The sequence below is a fragment of the Aedes aegypti genome, chromosome 3 (assembly GCF_002204515.2).
Source record: "Aedes aegypti strain LVP_AGWG chromosome 3, AaegL5.0 Primary Assembly, whole genome shotgun sequence".
Lineage (NCBI taxonomy): Eukaryota > Metazoa > Arthropoda > Insecta > Diptera > Culicidae > Aedes > Aedes aegypti.
Window position 1 is genome coordinate 197,646,580 of NC_035109.1, and position 12,738 is coordinate 197,659,317.

Genomic DNA, 12,738 nt, shown 5'->3' on the forward strand with positions numbered 1-12,738 from the left:
TCATCACATCATCTGGGGCAGCTCAGATATCAATTTGAGAGGCTCCAGTCTGATGGAATACTTAAGTAGTACAGACCTTGGATTACTTAACATAGGCAATCGCCCAACCTTCATGGTTTCTAATAGAGAAGAAGTGTTAGACATAACGCTCTGCTCGAATAGAATCAGTCACGAGTTGACGAATTGGCATGTATCAAATGAGGAATCATTATCTGATCATCGCTACATCTTCTTTGAAAATTCAAATGTAACTGCGCAGACATTGCGTTTTAGGAATCCCCGGTCAACAAACTGGGAACTCTATATTGAATTGGTTGCGACCAAATTTCATGGATATTCTCCGTTCATTGAAAATCCAAGTGATCTGGATGATGCAGTTGATACTACAACATCCTACATTATGGATGCTTTTGAAGAAGCATGTCCTCTGCGGTCTGTAAAGACTACAAAGGGACCCCATGGTGGAATTCCGATCTGACTAGACTCAGGAAACAATGTAGAAGGAGTTGGAACCGACTCCGTTCAGCTGGATCAGAGTCGTTCAAGTCGGCTCGCAAGGCTTACAAGGAGGCTCTTCGTTCTGCTGAACGATCCGGTTGGAAAAACCTTTGTACAAATGTTTCCAGTTTGAGTGAAGCCAGTCGGCTGAACAAAATCCTTGCAAAATCTAAGGATTTCCAAGTGAACGAAATTCGCTTACCTAATGGTGAGTTTACTTCTTCCGATGAAGAAGTTTTAGAATGTTTATTCAATACACACTTCCCCGGATGTGTGGACATAGCATCTACGGATGAACCAAATGTCTTTTCATGTAGTTACGAGTCTCTGGCCTCGGCTCGCAGTATCGTAACTACTGAATCGATTCAATGGGCACTTAATAGTTTTGCTCCTTTCAAATCTCCAGGAGCGGATGGGATTTATCCTGTTCTGCTCCAAAAGGGAATTGAGTTTATCAAACATGTTTTGAAACAGCTACTTGTAAGCAGTTTTGCTACCGGGTACATTCCCAGATCCTGGCGTGATATTACTGTAAAGTTTATCCCGAAAGGAGGACGTGCGTCGTATGAAGAAGCGAAGAGTTTTAGACCAATCAGTTTGACCTCTTTTCTTCTGAAATGTCTGGAACGCATTATCGATCATCACATCCGTGATGTTTATTTGGCAAACATGCCTCTTCATGTGAATCAACATGCTTACCAATCTGGAAAGTCCACTGTGACTCTTTTACACAAAGTTGTATACGATATCGAGAAAGCATTCGCTCAGAAGCAATCCTGCTTGGGTGTTTTCTTGGATATTGAGGGTGCCTTTGATAACGTGTCTTTCGATGCCATATTGGAAGCCGCACGAAACCATGGGCTACCGTAAAACGGGGTAACTTTGATAGTTTTTTCGAAGAAAACTTGAATATTTTTGCATGCTGTTTCAAAGATTTACAATTTATATTTTTAAAACAAGTACTGGCATCCTAGCTATCGATTACAGTCGATAAATTGCCAAAAGATTTATTCTGAATGGATATATAATTTTTTATATAATCGAAAGCTGGTTTTCTGTTTTGGGGTAACTTTGATAATGGAGTATGATTCGAACAAAATTGAATGAATAACGAACATTTGTAGGGCATTGCATACCTCTAGGCGTTTAACGTTATATGGAAATTTTTGACTTAGATTACAAAAATGGTCCCAGTTTGTGAATATGCTTTTCGCTAAGAGATTTGAGACCGTATTCAAGTTCTATGACAACTAGGCTATCAAAGATAAGTGGCCAACTATTCAAAACTACATCAAATAGTGATCGTAGAACAGATTGTTTGTAAGCGTTTTGAAAATGCTGAAATTCTGTAAATTTTTTAAATTCGTATAAAAAGCCTAAAATGTTCTTGATTAAAATGAAAACCGCTCTTACATGAAGTGTCATACTAATATTCTTTAGTTTTGCATTCGTTTTGCTTAACTAATTAACAGAAATTATGATATTTCATCTAGTATGCGGTGGGTTACGCACTATCAAAGTTACCCGCATTATCAAAGTTACCCCGTTTTACGGTACCTACAATGATTACCAATTGGATTCATCAAATGCTCAAAAACCGACATCTCTTCTCGACATTGCGTCAAGCAGCGATTCGAAAATTGAGTGTTTGGGGATGCCCCCAAGGGGGAGTCTTATCACCACTTTTGTGGAATCTCGTAGCAGATACGCTATTGAGGCAACTCAATAATTGCGGTTTTCCAACTTATGGATTTGCCGACGACTATCTATCTTTGATAGTTGGTATGTGCATAAGCACCCTATTCGACCTGATGCAAAGTGCTCTTCAGGTAGTCGAGAGTTGGTGTCGCCAATATGGCCTTTCGGTTAACCCGAATAAAACATCTATTGTTCTTTTTACGGAAAGACGAAACCGCGATGGAATTCGACCTTTAAGTCTTTTTGGCACTGAGATTAATGTGACTGATCAAGTAAAGTATGTCGGAGTCATTCTAGATTCCAAACTTTCATGGACACCTCACATTGATTTCAGAGTCAAAAAAGCTTGCATGGCCTTCGGTCAATGCCGGCGAACCTTTGGTAAAACTTGGGGCCTCAATCCCAAATATATCAAATGGATTTACACAACAGTTGTTCGACCAATATTGGCATATGGATGTCTTGTGTGGTGGCAAAAGGGTGAAGTGAGAATAATCCAGTCAAAATTGGGCCATCTCCAAAGGATGTGCTTGATGGCGATGTCTGGTGCGTTCTCTACAACTCCCACAGCAGCGCTCGAGGCCCTTTTCGACGTTGCGCCACTACACATACATCTTAAACAAGAAGCACTTTCTTGCTCTTACCGTTTATGGGTACTGGATCTACTGGAGAAAAATCCAGTGAATCGTAGATCTACACACACTTCGTTGTTTCCACTTTTGGTGAATTGGGACAAAATTGTCCTTTCTCCAAGTGATCTCACAATTGCTTGTCACTTTCCTTACAGGACATTTACCACACAATTCCCTTCACGGGAAGAGTGGACGTCTGGCTATTTGGAAAGAAGTATATCAACCAATATAGTATGTTACACTGATGGCTCCCTTCTTGAAGGTAGAGCTGGTGCAGGAGTATATTCTCGTGAGCTAAGGCTGAATCAGTTTTACTCACTTGGTAGAAACTGCACCGTTTTTCAGGCGGAAATATTTGCTCTTTTGTGTGGAGTGCAATCAGCACTTCAACAGCGCGTAATGGGTAAAGTCATATACTTCTGTTCAGATAGTCAGGCTGCTATAAAAGCTCTTGCTTCGGCCAACTCAAGGTCGAAGCTTGTTATCGCATGTCGAACTCAAATTGAGGAACTGAATTCAGTCAACTCTGTAAACCTTGTATGGGTACCTGGCCATTCTTTCATCGCTGGAAATGAATTGGCTGATGAGCTAGCTCGCGATGGAGCATCACATGACTTCATTGGCCCTGAGCCGGCTATTCCAATTTCCAAGTGCTGGGTGAAGCTTCAGATAAACTCTTGGGCGGCAACTCAGCACAAGCAATATTGGAATAGTTTGGAGTCATGTCGTCAAACAAAATTGTACATTACTGAGCCACCTCCAAGGGTGGCGAAGTATTTAACAAATCTGTCAAAGCAGAATTGCAGTCTCTTGGTCAGAGCGTTGACAGGCCACTGCCGACTCAACTATCACATGGCAAATATTCAGCGTGCTGACTCATTTGTGTGTGATAGTTGTGACTCCGATTATGGAACTTCATATCACCTGATATGTAACTGTTCAGTTTTTTTCGCAAATGCGATTCCAATTACTTGGTAAACACTTATTAAGTGAAACTGAATTCAGAAGCCTGAATCTTCAGGATATTCTGTTATTCTTAACCCGCTGTGGTAATGAGCTATAGGCTCTCTTTACGCTCATGCGTTTTGCAGTGTCCTTTTTAGGGCGCTGTTCGAACCCATTGTGGTATGGAGCTACATGCTCTCATTTCGCTTATGCGAGCTTCCCTCTTCAAGGGACCCCACTCCTATTTCCTCGCATCTTTCCCTTCCCTTTCCTCTCCCATCGGGTAGATGATGAAATAGGCTCAAATATGGCGATGGCACAAATCTCCCAACTGGTGGGGAACGTGCCTTTGTAGCCGGCCTTCTGATACCTGATATCTACCGGAAATTCTAATGAGAAATCACATGACATGTCTGCCTCTGCTTTTAATTTTCTAACTGAAAAATTGAATCTAATGATTGATGCAATGTTCAAAGCCACCACTATGACTGAAGCAGTCCAAGTAGGTGTAAAATTTACAAATCAAATTGATCCGTCTGAAAAACGTGAGGAGAAGGCAATTTCAACGCACTCGCGATCCTGCTATGAAAATTATATGGCAGGATTTGCAGAAAGAAATAAAAAAGCGTTTTGCTCAATTAAGAAACAAAAATTTTGAAAATAAAATTTCTCAATTGGACCCTGGCTCTAAGCCCTTTTGGAAATTATCTAAAATCTTGAAAAAACCTCAGAAGCCTATACCGGCATTAAAAGAGGAAAACATATTATTACTAACTAATTGCGAAAAAGCTAAAAAACTTGCTATGCAGTTTGAAAGTGCGCACAATATTAATTTAGGACTTACTAGTCCAATTGAAAATGAAGTTACTCAGGAGTTCGAAAATATTCTTAATCAAGAGAACGTTTTCGAAAATGCCTGGGAGACTGATTTGGAAGAAGTGAGAACTATTATTAAAAAATTCAAAAATATGAAAGCTCCTGGCGATGATGGAATTTTCTACATCCTCATCAAGAAACTTACAGAAAGTAGCTTATCATTTCTAGTTGATATATTTAACAAATGTTTTCAATTAGCATATTTTCCTGACAAATGGAAAAATGCTAAGGTTGTTCCAATTTTAAAACCAGACAAAAATCCAGCAGAAGCTTCTAGCTATCGTCCAATCAGTTTGCTTTCCTCCATCAGTAAACTTTTTGAAAAGGTTATTTTGAACAGAATGATGGCCCACATCAACGAAAATTCAATTTTTGCCAATGAACAGTTCGGATTCCGCCATGGACATTCGACCACTCATCAACTTTTACGTGTAACAAATTTGATCCGTTCCAACAAATCTGAAGGCTATTCTACTGGTCTTGCTCTTCTAGACATAGAAAAAGCATTCGACAGTGTTTGGCATGAAGGTTTGATTGTAAAATTAAAAAACTTTAATTTTCCAACATACATTGTTAGAATAATTCAAAGTTATCTGTCAAATCGTACACTTCAGGTTAATTATCAGAACTCCAGATCTGAAAGACTTCCTGTAAGAGCTGGTGTTCCTCAAGGCAGCATTTTGGGACCAGTATTATACAATATTTTCACATCTGACTAACCTGAGTTACCTCAGGGATGTCAAAAATCTTTGTTTGCGGATGACACAGGCCTCTCCGCCAAAGGTCGAAGCCTGCGTGTCATCTGTAGTCGATTGCAAAAAAGTTTGGATATTTTTTCTTCATACTTGCAAAAATGGAAGATTTCTCCTAATGCTTCCAAAACTCAACTAATAATATTCCCACATAAACCAAGAGCTCTTTATTTGAAACCTTCAAGTAGACATGTTGTCACGATGAGAGGGATTCCAATAAATTGGTCAGATGAAGTTAAGTATCTAGGGCTCATGCTTGATAAGAATTTAACTTTCAAAAATCACATTGAGGGCATTGAGCCAAATGTAATAAATATGTAAAATGTCTTTATCCCCTTATTAATAGAAAATCAAAACTTTGTCTTAAGAACAAGCTTTTGATATTCAAACAAGTTTTCAGGCCAGCCATGTTGTATGCTGTACCAATATGGACTAGCTGTTGTAATACCAGGAAGAAAGCTCTGCAGAGAATTCAAAATAAAATTTTGAAAATGATTCTGAGGCTTCCTCCCTGGTATAGTACCAATGAGTTACATAGAATATCCAATGTTGAAACATTGGAACAAATGTCAAATAAAATAATAAATAATTTCAGGCAAAAATCGTTACAATCTTCTATTGCCACGATTAATGCGTTATATGTTTAGGTTAAGTTAGGTTAAGTATATTTAAAGCGTTTTTTTTCTCTTATAAGCAGGTGAAATCAACTCACCTGTAAAAAATCTGAACTGCTACGGCAAATGAAATGTTATATGTTGTTAACAAAATGTTAATAAAATCTTAAATTTGTTTTACCAAATTAGGATGATAGTGTTGTCTAATAACACAGAACACCTAGATATAAGAAATGAATGTAATGTTTGGAATGATACTAATGAAGAAATGAAAAAAAAAAGAAAAAAAATTAAACTCAAGAGTAATTACTCACTTTGGCCAAATCGAATCTATAATAATTTCCCATTTCATCAAACTGCTCACCATAAAAAACGTTTTTGTTCAGAATCAAATGTTTCAAGCGTTTACAACTGTGTGTCTCTTAAAACCAGCATTAAGTAGTATTAAACACATTTCCCCCATACATTGTTTATTCGCCATTTTAGATTGTTTGTCCCGAAACGAGTATTTGTTTACTAATATTGAACTGTCTTGGGGAACACCTTCCCAGTGGGAACCGAAGATGATGGCTCCTTTTTTTCCCATGGCCACTATATAGAAAGAAAGAATGGCACGAATCTATGATTTGCGCCACCTAAGTAAATTTAGAACATTGGTCTCAACTTTGTTGATCTTCTGATTCAAATTCTGATTCAAATCAGAAGATCAACAAAGTTGAGACCAATGTTCTAAAATTACTTAGGTTGCGCAAATCATAGATTCGTGCCATTCTTTCTTTCTTTTTTTTCAGCTGACGTCACCATTTGCTCTGCATAACAATAGCGAAAGAATAAAAGAGAGAACTAGTGTCACGCATCAATGATCTGCACCACCTGAGTAAATCTTAATCATTGGAGTAAAACCAGAAGCTTGAGTGGAGACCGTAGAGGAACAGCGGGAACAGCTGATCAAAATTCACCACAACGTGAAGAATTAATTTGCCCGGACAGAATATTTTGATTTTTTTTTATTTGAGTTTTTTTGGGATACTTATCCTTATCTAAAAACAAATCTAAGGATCATAGTGGAAATTTTGACTCCGTGATACGAAAATTAGAAATATTACACGAGTTTCAACAAAATTATGAATATTTGTGTTAACCCATCCAGACACATTTCTTAAGGCCTCAAAATAAATATTCCGCTGCACAAACCGCTCAGTTGTTTGAGCTAACAACAAAAGTCGGGAAATTTCCCAATCAACGCATTTCTGCAATTTTCAAGAAATATAAAACAATATTTTTTAAATATTTAACGAAAAGCCAAATATAGTTTCATACAGATGCCTTATTGTCGCAATTTAACCTTGGTATAAAAAAGTGTAAAATTAAATCAAATAACACAGGACTGATCAACAAAAATTTTACTTCACGATTTCCGATGGAATTATAGGGTCGATTTGAGCATGTTGAAAATGCAGATTTCAAAACGGACTAATGATAAAAAAACTGGTGCTCTGCGCAACCATTTTATTCCAAAAAGTGCTCCGCGAGCCATAAACGCTGAAAACCCCTGAGTTAACAGATTAATGTAGCCGGTTGAAAGTCGTTGGTGCTGTTTTTAATTTTACAATGGATTCAATAGTTTCTACAACAAAATTCATTTCAGTGTGGTGGGAAAAAAATAACTCAGAAGTCTGGATAGTCACAGAATTACTATTTTCTAGTGATTTAGTAATTTATGACTACTTTCTATCTTCCTTTCTTCTGCTTCGCCTGGGAGTGTAGCATCGTTAAACTTGAACCCAGTAGAAATGCCAGTTAGTGTAGAAATTCACAGCAGAATGGAAGAGAGGCAGAAAAAATATTCATTTATGCATAAACTTCAATAATTCGGTGACTATTTTTATTTGTGGAAGACGATTTTTTTTATATTACGCGCTAAATAAGCATTGGAGGGCGGCTTCCAAAAAAGTTTTAGCTGATATATGTATCTAATAATAGCGTAGTTCTAACCTTCAAGGGTAGGTAAAAAAACTCTTATAACCGATAGAATAAATTACAAGCTTTGCCTCAAAATTCGACCTAGAATTGAAAAACCGGTTTGTAGAAAAAACGATATTTTGAACCACCGTACTGTACACTCTTCATTAAAACATAATTATATTATTTTTAAAATAATATTTATTGTACTTACCTGTATATCAACAAGCAGAATAACATTGTGGCTAATATAATAAACCAGAACCAAATGAAGATGTAAGTCTTCTCATTCACAATATTTAGTGGAAGTATACACAAAGAATCGTGTTTTTGAATTGTTCCTGATGCTCCGTATTTGTAGAAAATGCATTTTGTAACTCGTGGGAATACGTAAACCATCGGATCTAAGCGTTGATCTTGTGGAACTTCCGAAAATTTCAGTACCTTCCATCCATATGAATAGAATTCGCCATCGAAAAAACGATTCATCATCCACAGTTGCACTAAGATGTTCACAAAACAAAGTGCTTCACATGCGAAGTACCGCAGTACATATAATTTGTGCCGCTAAAATAATAAATCTCCTCAGTACTATCCGTGTGAAATCAAGCTTAACTTACTCTTAATCGTTTCAAAACGTATTCTATAAGGGCTTGTTTTTTGGCACATTTTTCATCTTCTCGACATATTCCGATGTTTAGTCCCATAACAATAGTACGCATTAATCCTCCTTCCGTTGCATCCCATAAAAATTTAGGCAAATAACATGCCGCTGCCTAAAATATATAAATTTTTACTTTAAACGACGCGTTCACTACTTTTTTACGATTACTATTACCTGGAAGAAAAGTACAAAACAAACCCATTGATAGTACGTGTAATACTTTTTAGCATCCTCGTCATTAAAATCGTTAGCTACGCCAGGGTGAGCCACTTCGCGTCCTACCTGTAACAAAAAAGTTGGTTGAAAAAAATGAAGATACTCTGCTACAGTGATGGGTTGACAGCAACTGTATCGGAAATATGTTGGAAACAATTGGATTGTCAAAAATATTGGGATCGATCATTTAAACAGTTTGATGATTGTATGTGCTGTGCATATCTTAGATAAAAAATATAGTGGTACCGTAAAACTGGGTAACTTTGATAAATTTTTTTTGATGAATTTTCAATGCAATTCAATTCAAAATATTTTAATTTGTCGTTTTCATACGGAAATTGTTTCCGTATGAAAACAACAAACAAAAAATCCCATTTGATCTTGTTGCTAGAAAGAGAAGGGTGCGATAGCTTTATATGGAAATGTTTGACCTCGATTACAAAAATGGCCCAATTTGTAAAAATGATTTTCGCTAACAGATTTGTGACATGATTCATGTCTCACTATCAGGGCATGTGACGAACTCTTTAAAATTTCACTAAATAATGACCGTAAAACAGATTGTTCGAAAATGCTGAAATTTAATCGATTTTAAATATTTGAAAATAAAGCTTCAAAGCTTCAAATCCACCGAAAATTGCCCTTTTCGGCCATGACGTTTTTCCCTACGTTGTGTCTTGTACCCGGACGACAAATCAAACAATCGACTTATACACTTTACTGATTTATTGCCACCGAGAGGCAGCGTGCCTACTTGGTGGGGGAAACGGAACAAACTACAAACTTAAGGCTAAATCGGTCCGCCCTATATAGGCGCACAGTACGGATAGAGAATAATTGCACTATTCATTTACAGCACACGCTGCACGGTTTGGCACGCAGATGGATTGGCGCCAACTGGAGAAGCTACACGCTACTGCTTGTGGAATTAACAACGATGGCGCGTCTGAGATGAGCACGAACAGTCATACTAATACTCTTTACTTTTGCATTCGTTTTGCTTAACTAATTAACATAAATTATGTTATTTCGTTTAGTATGTTGTGGATCCCTCACTATTACCCGCATTATCAAAGATACCCCTTTGACGGTACTCTTTTTAAGAACATTGCAATGACTAATTGAAAACAGGAAAAAACAACAATCATCTAACTGAGAAAAATTATTGCGAAAATTGTAAAAAGATGATTGAAAATCTTCCCAAAGTTAATGAAAAAAAAAGTCAGAATTTTAATTCCATTGCAACAAAATAAGCAGAATTTAGGGCAAGTGTGCCACCTTAAGCAAACTGATTTCTAACTTTATCCAAAACTTATCAAACCCATAAGTTTAGTATCATGATGTTAGTTTCTCATGTTTTCTTGAGTACTGTGCTAAAGAAAATATCTTCTAAAAGCATTAGTTTTGAAATTTCTCAAATGTCAGTCAAAATAGCGTATTTTTCAGCACTATGGGGCAAGTGTGCCACCCCTATGGGGCAAGACGGCCACCGAATAAACACCACCATTAGTTCTACGTGTAATGAAAATCTCCTATTTATATTACTTACACATCGTCCCCTTAATGTTACAAGTAGATAACTCGAAAATCCAAATTTCGAACTATTCAACATTGAAAGTTTGACCGTTTCACAAGGTGATGGATAATCACAAAGAATATGATTGAAAAGTAATCCTTGACTTGTTTACTTTGTATCACACGCTTATGATCTGTGAATATCTGGTAGATTGAATTAAGATGTATGTTTCGACAGATAGAACTCTAAAAATCGTAAATTCGGGTTATCTAGTTGTAGCATTAAGGGGACGATATAACATATTTTAAGATTTACCGCCATGAGGGGATGCTTTATAACAAGGTGTATCATATGCTGAACTCTCCACTAGTCAATCCGAATTACTGAAATTATTATTTTTGTCTCCATGCCGTTAAATATATGGAATATGTACCATGGATTACGGCGGATACCAGCTTTTTACGCTGCTGACTATAAAACAACAAGGGGTGATTATATTTTGACATTTCTTGCCTACGTATTTTATAGCTACGCCTTAGCAGGCGATGATCTGACTTTGTTGATTGAGTTGTCAAAAATGTTCACTACATTTGTTATGAATTATTCAGTATTATAATTTTACAATTATATTTAGTCTTGCGCTTTTTCAATAACTTTATGTTTATTTCTTATATTTATGGATGGTGACATATCTCAGACTGGAGTTGATAGATTTATGGAAATGGGATAGTTGCCGCATTTAAATAACTGGAGTTGGGAGACTAATGCAGAAGACCCTTACATACTGACTTTATTCAAGAATCACTTTCGATTTTTTTAAATCTCTCGAATCAAGATGATGTTAGTCATAATGTTGTGTTCATAACGTAGAGGCTACTATTAACAGAAGCTTGATTCTGCTAGCTTGCAAAACAATATGACAGATCTGGATTGAGTTCTGTAAAAAAACTGATAATGGAATTTTTTCTCAAGTTCACACATTGACCTGGAGCTGTAAATTTATTGGCATTTTCCAGATGACAAAACCTATAGATTCGACATTTGCACATTCTAAAAATCCAATAAAATGATTATGCCAGGGGCAATGTCGATAATTTAAATAAAAATATAACTTGGTATCTATAATTTTGGTCCGATCTTATGTAAGGGCTCGACTGACTTTAGAAACTTTTCACAATCGTCGGAATGTTGAAAGGAGATCAACGGTTTCACTTCCAGCCAGAGTCATGTTTAATACTAATCAGTAGGTTGATGGTTGGGAAAATGTTTGAACACATAGTGACTTCAATGTGTACCTCAGGTTACTATTAGTTCATGCTTCTTGTTGAGCTAAAATGTATATACAAATAATTATAAAATGGATAAAATATATCCAACTTTGATTACGTGAAAACAAGATTTGAAAATTCTGACATCGAATCGTCAACAACAAAAATTTTCTTCATGACAAAGCGTGCTTCGATTGAACCATAAAAATTATAGTGTAGGCAAGAAATGTCAAAAGGGGGGTGATTCGTAATTTATGGAAAGTTAACGTAAAAAGCTGAATAACATTAAAGTAGATTAGCATTGAATAACGGTAAAATGTTGTTGTTGATAACTAGATCCAATCCAGTGCAAACTTAAAATGCCAAAAAAACATGTTATCAAAGAATATTTCGAGACAAAATTTACTTTGGGAACAAAACTGTAAGCTTCTACACTTCTACACTTCAGAAATCACTAACGGTGCCACGTTTGGTTTATTATTATTATTTTGCTGATGTTGTTTACATTTTCATAAATTTTACTCCAAAAATGTGTGTATACTAAGTAAGTGGCACACTTGCCCCAATAAGTATAGATATCAAGATTTACTATGTAAAAATAATTCTTTGATTTCGTTCAAGTGGCACAACAACTTACACATTTGAATGCTTAGTTGCACGATGTACAGCATGTTAGAAAAATCTATTTTAAATTTACCTTATACCATGCTATTTAAAAACAACGAAGCCTTGAAATCCACTGAAATTTGGATTTTTATACAAAAGTCAATGTAAATAGTGAAAAATAAAGCGATTTGCAGGGGATAGGCAAAATGGTTGAGATAGGCAAAATTTTGCCCAAATTCAAATGCTCATACCATTTTGAAAAATTGATGAAATTTGATGCATCTGGAAGCATTCGATGGCAAATTTGATCTAGTTTCAGGATTCTAGTGCTGGGGGAAGTGGCCAATTAGGAACATGTGCGGTGCAATATCAATGTGGGTGTCAAATTTTAATATTTTTGAACGTGATGCTTTCGAAAGCATATCCAGAACCACTGGCTGTCCTGACCACTCTATAGTAGGTTCCAAGTATCTCGGGGTATGTAACCAATT

At 36.4% G+C, this 12,738-nt stretch overlaps 1 protein-coding gene across 2 annotated transcripts in view; it reads right to left on the bottom strand.

The window, feature by feature from the left end:
- The window catches only part of LOC5565408 (innexin inx1), a 37,372-nt gene that overhangs the window by 10,687 nt on the left and 13,947 nt on the right, over nucleotides 1-12,738 (bottom strand). For both annotated transcript variants that reach the window (XM_001649704.2, XM_021850339.1), the window contains exons 3-5: nucleotides 8,816-8,923; nucleotides 8,598-8,753; nucleotides 8,192-8,544 (exon numbers count right to left, since the gene is read on the bottom strand). In XM_001649704.2, the coding sequence (XP_001649754.1) occupies nucleotides 8,192-8,544; nucleotides 8,598-8,753; nucleotides 8,816-8,923 (617 nt within the window). The remainder of the gene's footprint in view (nucleotides 1-8,191; nucleotides 8,545-8,597; nucleotides 8,754-8,815; nucleotides 8,924-12,738) is intronic.